This window comes from Dermacentor albipictus, unplaced genomic scaffold (assembly GCF_038994185.2).
Source record: "Dermacentor albipictus isolate Rhodes 1998 colony unplaced genomic scaffold, USDA_Dalb.pri_finalv2 scaffold_15, whole genome shotgun sequence".
Taxonomy (NCBI): domain Eukaryota; kingdom Metazoa; phylum Arthropoda; class Arachnida; order Ixodida; family Ixodidae; genus Dermacentor; species Dermacentor albipictus.
The window spans coordinates 14859799-14876713 of NW_027225569.1; the positions used below are offsets into that span (position 1 = coordinate 14859799).

Here is a 16915-nt window from a genome sequence, read left to right on the forward strand (position 1 = left end):
CTTCGCTAATCATCCGTCTACACAGAGTGGCAGGGCACTGAATTTTTTGCAGCGTCGCTTTTCGGAGCTTACGTTATTAAAGCGAGTTTTAGCACCTCGTTCCCGATTCCCATTCGGACGATGGTTTCTATGGGCGTCCTTTTCGAAACAGGGCGCTGACAAATAGTCACCTAGCCTTCTTGAGCTGCACTCCGTTTGAGAGATCAGGTGTAACGCCGTGGAAGCTGCGCAAGAAGTTCGGCCAGGAAAATGTGTCACTCCGCACTTTCCGTCAACGCTTCGCTGTGGACCAAAACGGCCTTTGTTCGCGCGAGCGTGCTCGTGACGCTGCCGCGGCGGGCTTCAAGTAAAAAGCCCGAAAAGAAAAGCAATGCAAACCAAACTTATCTATAACAACGCATTAGCCGTCGTATACAACAGTTGCTCTGTTTCTAAGGATTACAACATTTTTCGCTCAATACTGAGCCTCTTTGTAAAGATGTTCGCAGAATTGCGGTCTGAAAACATGGAGTTACTTCCAAGCGCGAACGCAGCAACTACAAAAATTATCTCTAGTCTCCACAGCGTTGCATGTGATGTCTGAAATGGAGTACATTCATGTTACAACAAATATATTGTGGTCTAGCTTATTGCCCATCTACTTTCTACTATATCTGTTAATTAAAACATGTATCTCTATATTGTAAAGTTAGCGATACATCTACAACGACTGTGGCCCCATCTCTTCCCTGCGTTATTTCACCAATATACTCCAAGAGCATCTTATTTACATCGCGCTTAACGCCCCCGTTAGCTTCGAACCCAGCTCTTGTGCCAGATGTGGAAGTTCCCTATGTTCCTGGTTGGCTGAGTAGCTTGTAGTTTCATTAAGATGTGTCGAGTCGTCTTCGGACTTTTGATGCAGCATATTAGCGGCAAATCCTGTCTTCATTATCTATGTATTTGTTCTCAGGTAGTTGTCTAGCTCGAGCCTCAGATATCGATATATTACGTTTGTGCTATCGTTCAAATATCCTATCGTGGATTCTTGCTTTTCTTTTTTCTAAGCCTTCATGGTTGTGGTTGTTGTTGTTCCTTTAGGCAGTTCCACTTCATAAGGTCCTGTACTTGTTTGCCAACTCTGACCGCTTTCTCCAACTTTTTCTCTTTCTCGCCACTGTTCACACGGGCTGCTATGGGTTGCTACAAATGAGGGGCGACGGCAAATTGCTATAATACCCCCTGTAGGACCACTCCCTATGCTGTGTCAAAGGTGTGTTTGTGCATAATGGGTCCTATTTGGTGAGTCTGGTTGAACGTATCATCTGGGATACTCGAAGAAGCTGTCTCCTTATCTGTGTGGCGTTAACATAGCCGGCTCTGCTTCAGCAGGTAACGTTATTGTGACAAACCGCATGCATTTTCTACAAAGAATGGATTGGGTCTCCAATGAAAGAAAAAAAATAAAGCGAGCAATAATGTTCAATGGTCTTTGGCCCACCGGCGCGGGCGTATCGACGATGTTCACAGGCACTCCCTCCACCGCAGGCAAGGTTAGCTTCACTATAAATAAACCTAACGTGGCGAGTTGAGACCTGGTTTGATTTTGCTGACAACTGATGCCTGTGATCGCGTCGCTCTGAGATAAGGGAGCAGATAGATACCGATCACCTCTGGGCGGACATCGGCGACAGGATGTACGCAGGGATTTTACGGAAACAAAATTTGCTGCAGGAGAAACAAAGAACAGCACTGAGTGTTTGGCAGCGCTGACAACGCGCTTTTTTTTACCCGGTGATAGTGATGATAGTGATCTCAAGAAAGGAAAGGCGCTTTACTCTGCAGGTGCGAGGGAGTATGGTGAAGAGTTGTCAGGGGAGAGGGAGTGGGAAGTGCAAGATTATAGAGAAATGAGGGAGAGTGTGGCCTAATAGACTCCACTATGGGCGACAGGTGGCAGTTCTCAGTAAAGTGGTCAGCATTGTAAGGGGGTGCTCACAGGCTGGCGATATACACGTTTCCCGCGTTTAGCGCCGAACAAAGCAGGTGTCCTCGGCAAGGTGCGCGAGATAGCAAGAGTTTGAGGAGGTGGTGCTCTTATGTAAAGGGTACACACGGGGTGCTCGGGCGCGCCCGTGTTGGCGTGACCGCGTTCCTGATTGGTCGAAACCACATGTAGCTTTTTATTCGTGTACCATGTCGTCCTGGCAAATTGTACATCCGCATTTGGTAGAGATTCAGGATTCCAACACCTCTGCCACCCCGCACATACACTTGCTAGCTGGCATACCAACGCAAACACGCGCGCTCGCGTGCTTGAAGAGAGAGCATGTAAGTATATACGTACGCCTAGGTACTGGCCGGCGATGAGCTCCGGTTCCAGCAGTCCCAGAAGCGGTACGGTGACCAGGTGTACGAGCGCGGTAGCTGGCTTGGGCACCACGCTGAAGGCGCACAGAATCAGCGGGAGCAGCAGGCAGTACAGGCAGCCACCGTACTGCAAGTTTTCGAAGATTTTCGACTGCCTTACCCCATCACAGGACAACTAGCCGTTGCAGGATGCCGGATAATCTCAATATCTTTTCCTCTCTTCCTCTCGCTTATTTTCATTCATTTGGTGTTCGGTATTGAGGATGTAGAGGGTACTAATTTTATTGGAGTTTACAAAAAAAAGAACAAAACTTGTTTCTAATAGTCCGAGAAACAGGACCCGAAATCGCACACGTTATTGTCTCCAAGTGTAATTTGAAATTGGTTGGCTGCCTTCGGTAATAATACGTATACACCATTACGACAGGGTGCTAGATCTGCTGTTGCCAAATGTTAAATGCTCTTCGTGAAGATGGGCGCTGCGTTTGTATTCATAGAGGAGATCATATAGCTCAAGCATCGTTTATGATCAGGTTCTGTCTAATCGTGATAGCGAATATATTACTATTGGAAACAGCAGGTCAATGTTATCTGCATCTTCACGAAAGAAAAGCCCGTCTGGACTCGGCCCAGTACAGTGCACTTGTATACGTCCCTCTGCTTCGATGCCCTGCTGCCGATTTTGACGTCAAATACACATTCAGCTGCCTAGCACGACGCGCGCAAGGAAAACCGAGCGGGGCAAACGCTCTCCAACCAGCGGCTTGGTGACTCACTTTCGCTCCAAAGAAGAACAGCGGCAGCAGGAAGAGCGGCATGAAGACGCCAAGAGGCCACAGTCGTCGACAGCGCAGGCGCTCTCCACCCGCCGCCACGGATGGTGCCCGCAGCGAGTACGTGGATTGATGACGAAGCACTTCCGACTCCGGGCCACGGGGATAGCCTGCGCGTACAGCCAGCGAAGTAGTTGGCATTAAACGGAGTTGTGAACAGAACATTCATCCCTGACTTAGGTACTTCTTAACGCGAAATTTGAGTGCAGGTGAGACAAAATTTCCATTGCTGCAGGGTCCTTGGAGGCAGCCGTTACGGCAGGTCTACAAGATAGGATTTTTTATAACCTAAACAGTTTCTCTAGGCTCTTACGCTGATTGTTTTAAAATATCAGCTGTATCTTAATTTTTCTTTAGAATGGGTATATGTGGCGCGATGCACTTGTATACCTTGCATAAACTGTTTCTCTAACTTCCGCGTGAGAAAAAAAAAGAAACGAAAAAAAAATAGACATCTACCGTCTATCGCTAATAGAAAATAAAATAAAGGCCAGCCAGTCGCTACCAGCATCCGCCGCCGATCCGTAACGATTTCATTTTTGCATTAGACTCGTATGAAGTGCTTATTTGATTCTTTTATTAATTTGCCCACATTTTAGGTATTCATCGGATGACATATTCATAGATGATTACGGTACTCCCTTATGCGAAATTGCAGCGCAGCTAAAGACGTGTCTTCATTTCGCGATATATTTGCCGGCGCGGAGAATCTGGTGCCACGCGTTATAAACCGAGTGAAGTATGGCCCGACAGCCTCGGGGATTGGGAGATCGCGCGAGGCAGTGCGCCGGTGACGGATGGGCTAAAGTCCCTTGATAATTTGAAAGTACCGCCACTCTATGAATTCTGCAACCGCCGCGCAACCTCCTCGGTTTCTCCACGCCCCTTAGGAAGTGAGGGCCGTGGAGAAAGAAGTGTTAGGCTGGATTAAGGTGGATTAGGGGGATTTAGGGTGGTCTAAGAGAATTAATGATGATTACAGTGTATAAGGGAGTTTTAAGGTGGCATGAACAAGTAAAAAGGCGCATTAAGGAGGATTAGGGAGGATTAATGCGGTAAAGGAGGATTAAGATCGATTAGTGTGAATTAAGGTGAATTCGGATTGATGAAGGAGGATTAAAGTGGATTAATGTGGATTAAGATGGATTAGAGAATATTTAGCTGAATTAGAGTTGATGGAGGTGACTTAAGGTGAATTACAGTACGCTTTACTAGGCTTTCGCATTGGCGTCTCTTAGGCGATAACTTATTTTACTTATCTGGTTTTCTCACGGTTACAAGCAATGTGCACGGGGTATTCACATGATCGCGCACGCTTGCTGTTGATAGTGACATCTAGGTGGAGGGAAGGAATCTTCGCTTTATTAGCGAATGTTTTAAAACAACTTTCTGCTGTTTTTTTCGGTCGGGAAACTTTTGCCATTGGTTTAACACGAGCCGAAATCAATGCATCAATGCGCTTTGATTACGCATGTTGAGCAATCAATAATGATTGTGGTCATTATGTAGTAATGCAGATAATATTATGCAGGCAAGAACCCTGAGCATTGTGACGTATTTCACCTTAATCCACCTTCATCCTCCTTTACCTACATTGACCCTCCTTATGCAAGCACCTTAATCCACCTTAATACACAATAATCCTCCCTAATACATGTTACTCTATCTTAATATAATCACTAATCGATCTTTATTACCTTTGCTACTGAGTAATCATCTCATATATACTGCAGGACACTCTGATTTCTCTTCCGGCCTTTCTTTTGTCACGTGGTATTTTCTATACCTCACAAGACGACCTTGAAACAGATATAAGGCTTTCGCTTAATAAGCCACACCCAGAGGGATGTCTCACAAGCAATGCTAGATCAGACGCACAAAGTAAATCATCTCAACATGTGGCAGAAAAAATCTCTGGAGTATAGAACTCACAAACGTCCTTTTACATCAGCATGCCCCGTTCATACGCCTTTACGAAAAAAACCAATCTCCTAATAAATGTTGCCTTCAGCATTATCGATACTGTTATCAGCATATCTCCAAATTTTCAGCACCAGTGGGGCGCGCAACTGGCCCAAAATAACACGCCTCCATAGAATGCTGCGGTCCGTCCGCAGGAGCTCAGGAGAAAAAACGTGCCGTGCGCAGCGCGCGAGACTGGCGGGCGAGGAGAATAACGGAGGAAAGTGCCGTGGGGAGGAGGGTGCCACTACTTTCGAATCATCAGGGAGCTATAAGTATAAACTCCATGCAAGTGATTTTTTGCGCGACAGTGACAAGCGACGCGATGGAGATGGCTGTCGCGTTCGCTCGTCGCCCAGAAGTCAAGCTCCAAGGAAGCCACCGCTTCGCGCGATGGCTCTCCAGTGTTACCGGTATGAGGGGATTGAGTTAGCGCCAAACCTGGCGTTGCACTCGCTGCATTAATCTAAGTTGATTTGTTTGGCTGCACAAAGCAACATAAAGTATTTCTTAGGGTCCAGCAGTAGGTTCCGTTTTCGTTTACATATAAAAATTCGGTAGTTCGCTTGTTCTGCTCGTTCCGTTTGTATGCTGTGAAGCGCGTATGTGCGCAAACTAGTAGTACATCACTGATATACATCCCGTTCCGGTGGCCTACTATTGGCAAGTCGCTAATAGCACTTCCGGGCGGCGAGCGACGAATACTAGGTTTGGAGAACCGAGCGATCGCGCGACAAGACCGAGCGATCTGTTCAAGCGACGGCCTGATTCGTCGCTTGAAGCCATCGCTCGTCGCTGTCGCGCGCAGAATGACGCTCATGGGGTTTAGCCTTTAGCGTGGGCGTGATACACGGCAACCACCGAAAGCAGACCTCCGCTCGAGCAGCGCTTTGTTTCCATACAGACGAAGCGCGCTACCCTGGCGCCATCTCGTAGCCTTCGTCTCCGCAAAATCCGCCTTGCGCAGGACTATCCTTTTCTTCTCACGCTTTCACCATACCCGCCTCCTCCGATTTCCGGCTCGCGCTCTCCTCGCTATCGGCGTCTTTCATCTGCCGCTGCGCTCCGCGTTCGCTTTCACTCTTCGCTGCACTCGTTCGCTCCGGGACGAGGAACAACGCCGACGCTCGCCGCAGGAACGGGCGCCTAAGGGCTGCGCTCTAAAGAAACACTAGAAGGAAATCTAGCGATATGGTGTGTAGGAGAGCTGCAAGCAAGGAGGCTCAGATAGCACGAGATTCATCGGCGTGCATTTCCCTATCGACTTTATGTGGCTTCGAACGGCGTTGTCAGTTCGCATAGTGATCATTTGGAAAGAAATTTTCCCTTTCAAATGCCATAATCTCATGTGATTATGCATGTGGCATATGCGTTTCGAAAAACAATGGGTTGCTTCATGATTTGTGCCAGTATATGATACGGCAGATCACGCATAGCAAACAAAGGCACAAGAGCTTCTGAAGTCCTAAGCACGAATATTGGACAAGTATATATGCACTAAACGTCATTTATATTGCTGACTGACTGAATGCCGAGCCAGAGGTCCCACTATAGCAATTTGTGTAGAAAACCGGCTATAATCCGTATGCCTCTTAGTCGGAGGCGGATGCAGCTGCTACCGGCAGATGGATGTCAGAACGGCTCACCGTGAGGCAAAACGGACTCACGAAGTGCGGATAATCTTGAACCGCGAGTGCGTTAGACCTAGCTATATTCTGTTTTGTCTTTTGGTCGGTGGTGGTAACACGAGCCGGCGGTTAATTAGAACCACATGATGTAACGGTTCACCGTGAGGAAACAAGGCGACGCCCATTTTCAACAGCACGCCGCATCGCTCAATGCGATACCAATGGACGTGTCCCGTAAGGCTACAGCAGCCAATAACAAAACCCCCGTCACGCGCACACATTTAAATATCGTTCAAACCGAAAGCGAGTGAAGTTTGTGAGCCCCGTGAGCTCCCTTGTGCGAGCTTCAGGAAAGGATTAAGTTGCGGTCAGAAGTTTCATCCTCGTTGGCCTCGATCGCGATCAAAAGTGCCATCGTCGACATCGACAGGGGCAACGAGGGCCTAAACGTCGCATTCCAAAAGCAGCGTCATCATATATGGTGCGGAGAAAACACTTATCAGTCGCACATTCTACGATTTCGCGTAAGAAAATTCACCGCTCCTCTTAAGGTGCATGCCTCCTGCTACAAGCCTATCAAGACACCAGGCGTACTATGATGGAGCGCATGGTCAATTCACAACGTGCATGGCCATTGACCGAAAGCGTTACCCTACAGCACAATTGGTTTCGAGCAGAACGTTGTGACCAGCGTGTGTCGGCGTGTGTCGTCGTCTCTTCCTCTCCGTGTCAGAATGTTCTGCTGGAAACCAATTGTGCTATGTGAAACCAACGAGCTCAGGTAAACACTATTCGGAAGTTATCCTACTGCTTTGACGTCACTTGGGAGAGCCTGCATTGCCTTAAAAGCATATTATTTAAGTGAGGCACATTCATCGACAGTCGATCGTGAAATTCGTGTCTGAAGGCGTTCTACCAAACGCCTTGCACAGTGAGTTGCTTACCTTCCTCCCTGCGAGGCCGATTTTCTTCGTCCATGAAGACACGTTGTCGTGGTCCAGGACTAGACGCGAGAGAAAGACTACGGAGTCCGTAGAACGAGGCGCTGAAGGTAGATGTAGAAGGTCACGCACGACCCCGCGAGTGCACGGGATGACGATGACGACGATTAAGACGATGATGATGATCCTCTGTACGAATGGCACATACCTACATTGGGGAATCGGAAGATTAACTTAGAGAATGTAAGAAAAAAATGAAGAAATGCAAAAAAAAATTACCGACGATTACGTTACTTCCTAATGCGAAATTTGAGCGCAGCAAATAAGCTGTTTCACCTTTTCGATAGATTGATGCAAAGAAATGGAGCAACACATGTATGCGCTATCACAGAATTTTTTTTTTTCACACGTATTCCTTTAACAAAGACTCCACTAACAGTTCGTGACAGTCATGAAGGAAGCTTTGTGGTCGGAGAAATAGACTGATATATGTTCGACTTGGTACACCAATGCTTGATTCTCAAAGACGAGATCTATACAAGTGCCTCGCGAGGTTGTCACAGCCGTGGGACGCGTTACGAGCGAGAGGAACGGGATGTTCTCCCGCATAAGTGTTAGGAAATTGCTGTTTGTCTTTATGTCAACATTAAAGTCCCCCACTACTAACATCGGTGTGGATCGATGGACGGTTAATGCGAGTTGCAGGAAGTGCACGACGTCTTTCGTGAGTGCGGTAGCGGACTCACGAAAGTGGTATCAGTCGGTCGCTGCTAGCGCTGGGGGGATGAAAGGGGGGCGGAGCTGGTTACGAGGCCGACGATAACGCCGACGACGACGCGAAACCCAGGAACGGACGCCAAAGAGCCATTTGTGTAGCCAGCCCTCCTCCACAGTCTCTCCTCCTCCCTTCCATCATCCTCCCTCGCCCGGAGAGCCGACAGCGCGCACGCGCGGCGGCGGAGCAGATTCGTCGGCGAGCTGGTTACGAGGCCGACGACAACGCCGACGACGACGCCGACGACGACGCGAAACCCAGGAACGGACGCCAAAGAGCCATTTGTGTAGCCAGCCCTCCTCCACAGTCTCTCCTCCTCCCTTCCATCATCCTCCCTCGCCCGGAGAGCCGACAGCGCGCATGCGCGGCGGCAGAGCAGCAGATTCGTCGGCGAGCTGGTTACGAGGCCGACGACAACGCCGACGACGACGACGCGAAACCCAGGAACGGACGCCAAAGAGCTGCGCTCTAAAATGAAGAAATTGTGTCTAATCTTGTACTTCTTTTTCACAGGGTATATATACTTCTGTGCACAGTACATTAATAAATTTTTAGATTCACAGATGTCGCTGTTTGGCACTCTTTTCGTCATGTCTCTTTGTAACCAATTCGATACAACCATCTTTTGCTGGTTTGTAGGCGCTTCTCGTCCTTGAGAGGGAGTGCATTGGAAATTACTCTGCGCCACTTTGGACTGTCCTTAAATATTAATGCAACGTCACCGTTTGGAAGATTCGACTATCGAGCAGGAATGTATGCGGTTCCATAGAAAAGCTCATTTGTAATTTTCACCGACTAAACTGTTACTCTATTGTTCTCCCACTTGGTTGTTACCCTGTCTCGGTTTAGTAGATTCATATCTGTTTGCGTTTTTCAGTTTCTCTTAATTGGGAAATGGAGATCATATTATCTGCATGTGATTGTTCGATAACACTCCTTACTTTATCCTTTTCGTTTAATTTCAGGAATAAGTGTTGATCAGTGGTGTACCGACAAAGAAGTTCGACGCACTTCTAAAGCTTCCGTGCGTCTTGTGTCACAGCGGTACGCACCCATTCTACGCAATCGGCTAAGAATTGGCACATTTCCAGTGATACATGCCCATTTTCTCAAGCCGTAGCATTGGACACCTACCCAGTGGTTATGCCCCAAGCTGTCAACCGTACGCAAACCCAGTGACCCTTGTTTACTCAGAAAGACAGCAGCTAGCTTTCCGTGCCTCCACATACCACGTGACACACTGCCAGTTGTCCAGGAGGTTGTTTACTTGGCAGAACAGCAGCACCAGGAAAGCGAGGGGAAGGCGCAATGAAAAGTTCTCTTTTGAAGATACCACCACAAAACCTATTCGACGTACCGAAGAAACACGGAAACGTACTCGCTGAGTCTTTCTTTTCCTAAGGATTCTTTTATCACTGCAAAAATACAAGCGTGCTTTTCGTCTCTCCTGGTGTCAGGTTGCTGTCTTCGCAGTACTCGTGTCCCATCTTTTCAGCGCTATGAAAATACTTGAAGTGCGACATAATCCGTGCTAGTAGCGCACGCAGTTCCTGCTGTTGTACATTTCTTGGCTCCTACTTGTCCCACCACAGTTCACCCTGCGTAGATTGCACAGGCCAGTTGTGGGCCCACCTAGGCCTTCCCGCCTTTTCTATATATCTCTCTCTCCGAAATGTGCCCTGATAGAAGTAAGAAGTGTAAGCTGACTAGTTGCATGCACTGTCGAAACGATTCACGACGTCGACTGGCTAGAAACAATCTACTACGAGGGCGGAATTACATACGCATTGCCATTGCTTCGTAGGTCAATGTGTCCTCGACTTGTGAAACGGAATTCTTCTTTTGTTGCGCAGTTTGTACCCTGTACAAATTTTTTTCAAACGTGTATTTTGATTATATCTCATGGAGACATATTGTTTATTTCTTTCGGCATTCGCCTATTGTACAACGTATTGTAGTGTCTTGCTTTGTATAATCAGAAACCAGATACTGACTTTGTTGAAGGAAATAAATATTTATAGATTTGTATTCATCATCTATGTAAGCGCAAATGTATTTATTTTTTTTCTTGGGTGCGCAGGCCAACCATTCTTCAATGATATATTTCTTATGTCACGTTATGTGCATGTTGCGTGCGTGTCATGTCAAATAAACTTTGAATAACTTCGGCGAAGCATACAGCCCATTACGGCCGTGTACAACGTACTCATCCCCCGGCCTCTCCCTCTTCACGCCTTGCGGCAAAAATTAAAGGCAGAGGGGAACAGCGCATGATACGCACGCGCGGAACGCATGTATGCTCTGTCTAGACTCCGTTCTGTGTGTTGAGCCAATCGGTGAAGGCGTGACCTTCCAATGGATCAGTTACCATGCAATAGGGCTTAATTTTGCGCACCTGGTTATGTTTGCAGGCCACCTTTTGTATTTGGTAACGAAATCTTCGCATAGCGATGCGCAGGTAATGTCAGAACGTGGCGGGGCCCAGGTCTCCAGTTTCGATTCCGATTTATATGGCCCACATGACGGTTTATAATTTCATTGCGGCGTTATGGGGCGTGGCATCCTAAACGAAGGATTAAAAGAAGTAAGATTCCAATTCGCCTTTGCTATGTGCCGTTCGTCACGACAGCATAAATTAAAGCGTAAAACCAGATTAGCAAAGCTAATTTTACTTAGTAGCAACGCTTTACAGTTCAGTTATTACTAAGATTAACCATCTGTTTTGACGCTGCACCTATACTGCACTTTTTCTGCGGAAGTGGTTCGATTTTCATCCACCCGATGGCCGCCAAAGCTTCTAGCTTTTATTCAGCACAAAGTGCAGCAAACGGCCTTTTGAGGTCGATGTTAACTGCCCGAGCACAAAAAAACATGTGGGAGTCAATATTCGCTACAGTGGGAGGGATGTGCCTGGTGCAGACAAAATACACATACGGCTCAGCACATTGTAATGGAATACCAAGCGATTCATCCAATTAGCCGAAACCGCACGCAACGTCCGCCTTCCAAAAGCGCTGGCGTTCGAAGCAGATGGCAGCATTAACTAGTCAGCGGTCAAGATAAGCCAGATAAGTTTAGAGTATTGATGAAAAAAAAAAGCTAGGAGGCGATAGCAGAGGAACTATTGCAGGCATGGGTAAGTTTACAAATTAGAGCAGGCGCCGCGCCTGGTGTTGTGACGCAGTTAGCGAAAAGCAGCTCGGCTGAGTGACGCAGTTGCACGTGTACAGAACCTTACTGGGACAAATTCCTGATATTTTCTTTGACCCCGAGCATTATTGTAAATAATTTCATTATTTAATTAATCAATTTCGTTAAAGCACTCAAAACCAAGAAATGGAAAATTCTGTCTTCTGAATGACTGAAAACCGGCTTTCCAAGCAGGGGTTTGACTTGAGTCCCAGTAGAGGGCATTCTGCGAGAGTATAGCAAGATTTGGTTGAGGGCCTATGTTGTGGCCACCTCTGTGCCTACGTAGCCTACTACCGCGTCGGTAGAAACCCAGTTATTTTGCAAACATGTAGTCACCCGTGTACCTGTGCTCTTAAATTGCAAGAAATAAGGCCTAAAAACGGGGTATTGCTTGGAAATCACATGTTTTCGTGGCATGTATGGTATGTAGAGTATTGTCTTAGATGAGTCGGGTAGTTTACACTCTATGTCTGGAAAAGCGAATTGCTTTTGTTTGTAATGCCGCGGATTCACCACTTCCGCACGTTTTGACTCTACACGCATTATTCCTATAACGTGTTAATACCAAAATGACACATGCTTGTAATTAACTTTTTGGAGCTGCCCTCTTCCGATGGAGCTTCGTACGGGAACTACTGCTGCTTGCCTGGTGAAAATTGGATAAATGCACAAAAAGGGGTAAAATAAAGATGTACTCATTTCACACGACATCTTGCGTCGTCCTTGTCAGATTGCACGAGGCACATATTCAATCGAGGCTTGTAAAAATCTTTTGCAATCATTTTTATTTAGCAATAAAACAATTCCGCACAATGACCACATGCGGTTAAGCATTAGAAGCAGAAAAAAAAATGCAGCCCTGATAAGCGCAGCCGGTGCAATGCGTTCCAGCTAGCGTTCAAAACGCGCGCACCCAAAACCGAAATCGGAAGTGTGGTTCAAGCATTAATGTCGGCGGCTTGGTGCGCTGCAGTTAATTCGGCAGCTAGGCTCTATGCGAGTGTCCGCTCTTGTGGAATCCTTTCTCTATGGCTGAGCTCTAAAATTCACTTGGAGAGTTCATATACTTCTTTTCGCAATGAAGCACGTTCATATATTTATTCTAAACTGAACTATTCAGGCGAGGTCTAGGTTTGGGCTTGTAATTGGAGCCAACCGCTACGGCAGGGCTATGAGATACCACTTTGTGTAACCTACATAGTTTCTCAAGCTACCTAAGTAGATTATTTCGAATATATGCGAGTGTCCGCTTTTGTGGAATCCTTTCTCTATGGCTGAGCTCTAAAATTCACTTGGAGAGTTCATATACTTCTTTTCGCAATGAAGAACGTTCATATATTTATTCTAAACTGAACTGTTCAGGCGAGGTCTACGTGCGGGCTTGTACTTGGAGCCAACCGTTACGGCAGGGCCATGAGATACCACTTTGTGTAACCTACATAGTTTCTCAAGCTACCTAAGTAGATTATTTCGAATATATTTTTAATTCTTATTATTTTATAAAAAGCGCTTCAGCAGTGCAATGAAGGTGTGGGTCAAGCATGAACTTCTTATCGAATGTATGCTTGAAAACACATGTACTGTCTATCGCTAACACAAAATAAAACAAAAAATTTGCAGAAACTTCCAGGGAGATCGAAAGAACTGTAATCCTCAGCCTGTTCTTATCGCATGCTTGCCGCCAGCGCTCACTCTCCGTGGCTTTGTCGTCCGCTGCTCAATCAACACATCGGCATCTCAGCGTGGGGTGCACCGTGCAGCTGGCCTCTGGGTGTCGTTGGCGACTCAACGTAGCGCATATGATACAATGGGCATTACGAGGTTAACCCTGTAATGATAGACCTGGGGGTTAACATGGTGGCTGCAGGATTAAGTGTGTTTGCTCTGAACGGCTCTACGAGGGTAACATGTATTGGTCCATGCGGTATGTATGAAGGATGGTATAATGAGATGTTGCTGCCATAAAGTATCATAGAAAAATTTCTAGACGGAATTCTGTCATTGCAACCATTCAGCCTGCATGATGTTTGATGGTTATTACAAGGACTTGCCTGATTATCGTACTTTGGGCTTCAAACGTGGCTGAGCCTTTAATTTAGTGTACTTTGTTCCATGATCTCTTCCATTATCGTCGTGGCCCCTACGACGATAATGGAAGAGAGTAGTATAGAGGAATTTCAAATCCCACAATACCGCTGGAAGAAGTAAAGAAAGCCTTGGGAGCTATGCAAAGGGGGAAGGCAGCAGGGGAGGATCAGGTAATATCAGATTTGTTGAAGGATGGTGGGCAGTTTGTTCTAGAAAAACTGGCCAGCCTGTATCACAATGCCTCATGACTTCGAGCGTACCGGAGTCCTTGAAGAACGCCAACATAATCCTAATCCATAAGAAAGGGGACGCCAAAGACGTGAAATGTTATAGACCGATCAGCTTACTGTCTGTTGCCTACAAAGTATTTATTGAGGTAATTGCAAATACAATCAGGAACACCTTAGACTTCCGTCAACCAAAGGGCCAGGCAGGATTCCGTAAAGGCTACTCAACAATAGACTATATTCGCTCTATCAATCAGGTGATAGAGGAATGTGCGGAATATAACCAACCCTTATATATAGCTTTCATTGATTACGAGAAAGCGTTTGCTTCAGTCGAAACCTCAGCACTCATGGAGGCATTATGGAATCAGGGTGTAGACGAGCCGCATGTAAAAATACTGAAAGATGTCTATAGCGGCTCCACAGCCACCGTAGTCGTCCATAAAGAAAGCAACAAAATCCCATTGCAGAATTGCGCCAGGCAGGGAGATGCGATCTCTCCAATGCTATTCACAACGTGTTTACAGGAGGTATTCACAGACCTAGATTGGGAAGAATTGGGGATCAGAGTTAACGGAGAATAGCTTAGTAACTTGCGATTTGCTGATGATATTGCCTTGCTTAGTAACTCAGGGGACCAACTGCACTGCAAGCTCACTTACCTGGAGAGACAAAGCCGAAGGGTGGGTCTAAAAATTATTCTGCAGAAAACTGAAGTAACGTTAAACAGTCTCGGAAGAGAACAGCACTTTACGATAGGTAGCTGGAAGTGGTAAGGGAATACACCTACATAGGGCAGGTAGTGAGCGCGGATCCGGATCATGAGACTGAAATAATCAGAAGAATAAGAATGGGCTGGGGTGCGTTTGGCAGGCATTCTCAGATCATGAACAGCAGGTTGCCATAATCCCTCAAGAGAAAAGTATATAATAGCTGTGTCTTACCAGTACTCACCTACGGGACAGAAACCTGGAGGCTTACGAAAAGGGTTCTACTTAAATTGAGGACGACGCAACGAGCTATGGAAAGAAGAATGATAGGTGTAATGTTAAGGGATAAGAAAAGAGCAGATTGGGTGAGGGAACAAACGCGAGTTAATGACATCTTAGTTGAAATCAAGAAAAAGAAATGGGCATGGGCAGGACATGTAATGAGGAGGGAAGATAACCGATGGTCATAAAGGGTTACGGACTGGATCCCAAGGTAAGGGAAGCGTAGCTGGGGGTGGCAGAAAGTTAGGTGGGCGGATGAGATAAAGAAGTTTGCAGGGATGGCATGGCCACAATTAGTACATGACCGGGGTTGTTGGAGAAGTATGGGAGAGGCCTTTGCCCTGCAGTGGGCGTAACGAAGCTGATGATGATGATGATGATGACTTTGTCAAGAATGAACGATTTGCAAAGTCATAAAATCTTTTAAAGGCAGAAAAACGAAGTTAGAGGCAACTGCATCTACTAACCATCTTTCCTATACTGGCTGAACCCAGGTGCTCGTAGCTTCCGTAGACTCTAAAGCCAGATTTATCTCTATCAGATTTTAATCGGAAATCTCTAGGACTCCCGTTAAACAAGGTAAAGCGTCACAGACAGGCTGCCTGTTTTTTCGAAAGGGTGAAGTATCACTTTGTCAACTGCATACTTGTCCTTATTGTTGTTGATTACGAAGACGTCGCGTCACAGGATATTAGGACGCACAATGTTAATACTAAGACAAAAGTAAGCCCGTTTATTCTTTGTATATAAGTGCTATACAAGGAGGTCCCAAGGTGAAAACTATCAGGGGGATCTTCTATGTATGTAGCATTGGTTGGTATTAGGACGGGTAACTCTAAAGCAGCTGACGTAGAAATTATAAGAAGAAACACAATGGACACAAGCAAAACGAAAAAAAATATAGTGCATTAAGCACAGGTATAGATATGTGAGCAAGAAGTAAACATATGCATATCGAAAAACAAGAAGAAAGAAAATATTAGAAAAACTGAACTGTGCATACTTTCGCACATTGACACATTTCTGGTAACCTCGGAAGAAAAAACAAAAAGCTGCGGAAAATGTCGCATTGACCACCTCTTTTGCTAAACATACGTTAATCTTTGTCTTGTGTTATAATTTATTTTGCGTTTTGCTTGCTTGCAAACAACGACGCCTTATGGAGTGATAGTACCGAACTGGATGAATTTTGTCCTTTTGCGTGAAATACGAGTCTGTAAACAAAAATACACCGTGGTAAAGGACCAAATGAGAAGACGCGTACGCAACTAAACAGGTAACATATGTGTCGCAAACAAAGAGAACCACTCGTTCAATTTGCCGTTCACCCGAAGTTTTCTAGCGTACAATGAGCCAGATATTCGACGACCTCCCGGGAACACGTGTGTACATTGACGATGTGCTAGTGTGGGGTTCTACGCGAAAGGAGCACGATGAACGCCTGTACAAAGCGCTGGAAAGGGCACAGGCAGAGGGCCTAACTTTGAATACAGAAAAATGCATTTTTGGACGTACTGAAATCAACTTCTTGGGTGATAAGAATAGTTCCAAAGGTGTTGAGCCAAATCCCGACCTGATAAAGTGCCTTTTAAACCACCCTCCGCCAACGACCAAGAAAGATGTTCAACGCTTGCTTGGCACCGTGAACTATTTCGGGAAATACTTGCCACTGTTGTCAGCCCACACTGAGGCCCTGCGCAGCCTGATTAGAAACGACACACTTTTCGAGTGGACGCATGTTCATGAGCGTGAGTGGGTGCTGCTCAAAAAGATGCTGACGGAAGCACCCATCCTGGCTATCTTTAATCCCGAGCTTTCCACGAAACTGTCGACGGATGCGTCAGCATTTGCACTCGGAGCAGTGCTTTTCCAACAACATGGAAAAGACTGGCGCCCGGTAGGCTACGCATCGCGAGCACTCACAGAAA

General features: G+C 46.3%; 1 protein-coding gene across 3 annotated transcripts in view; it reads right to left on the reverse strand.

Moving 5' to 3' along the window:
• The window catches only part of LOC139051828 (uncharacterized), a 77057-nt gene extending 69185 nt beyond the window's left edge, over positions 1-7872 (reverse strand). For all 3 annotated transcript variants that reach the window (XM_070528846.1, XM_070528847.1, XM_070528845.1), the window contains exons 1-3: positions 7717-7872; positions 3126-3292; positions 2327-2476 (exon numbers count right to left, since the gene is read on the reverse strand). In XM_070528846.1, coding sequence (XP_070384947.1) covers positions 2327-2476; positions 3126-3292; positions 7717-7750 — 351 coding nt within the window. In that variant the 5' untranslated portion in view covers positions 7751-7872. The remainder of the gene's footprint in view (positions 1-2326; positions 2477-3125; positions 3293-7716) is intronic.
• Between the last annotated feature and the right edge of the window lie 9043 nt (positions 7873-16915).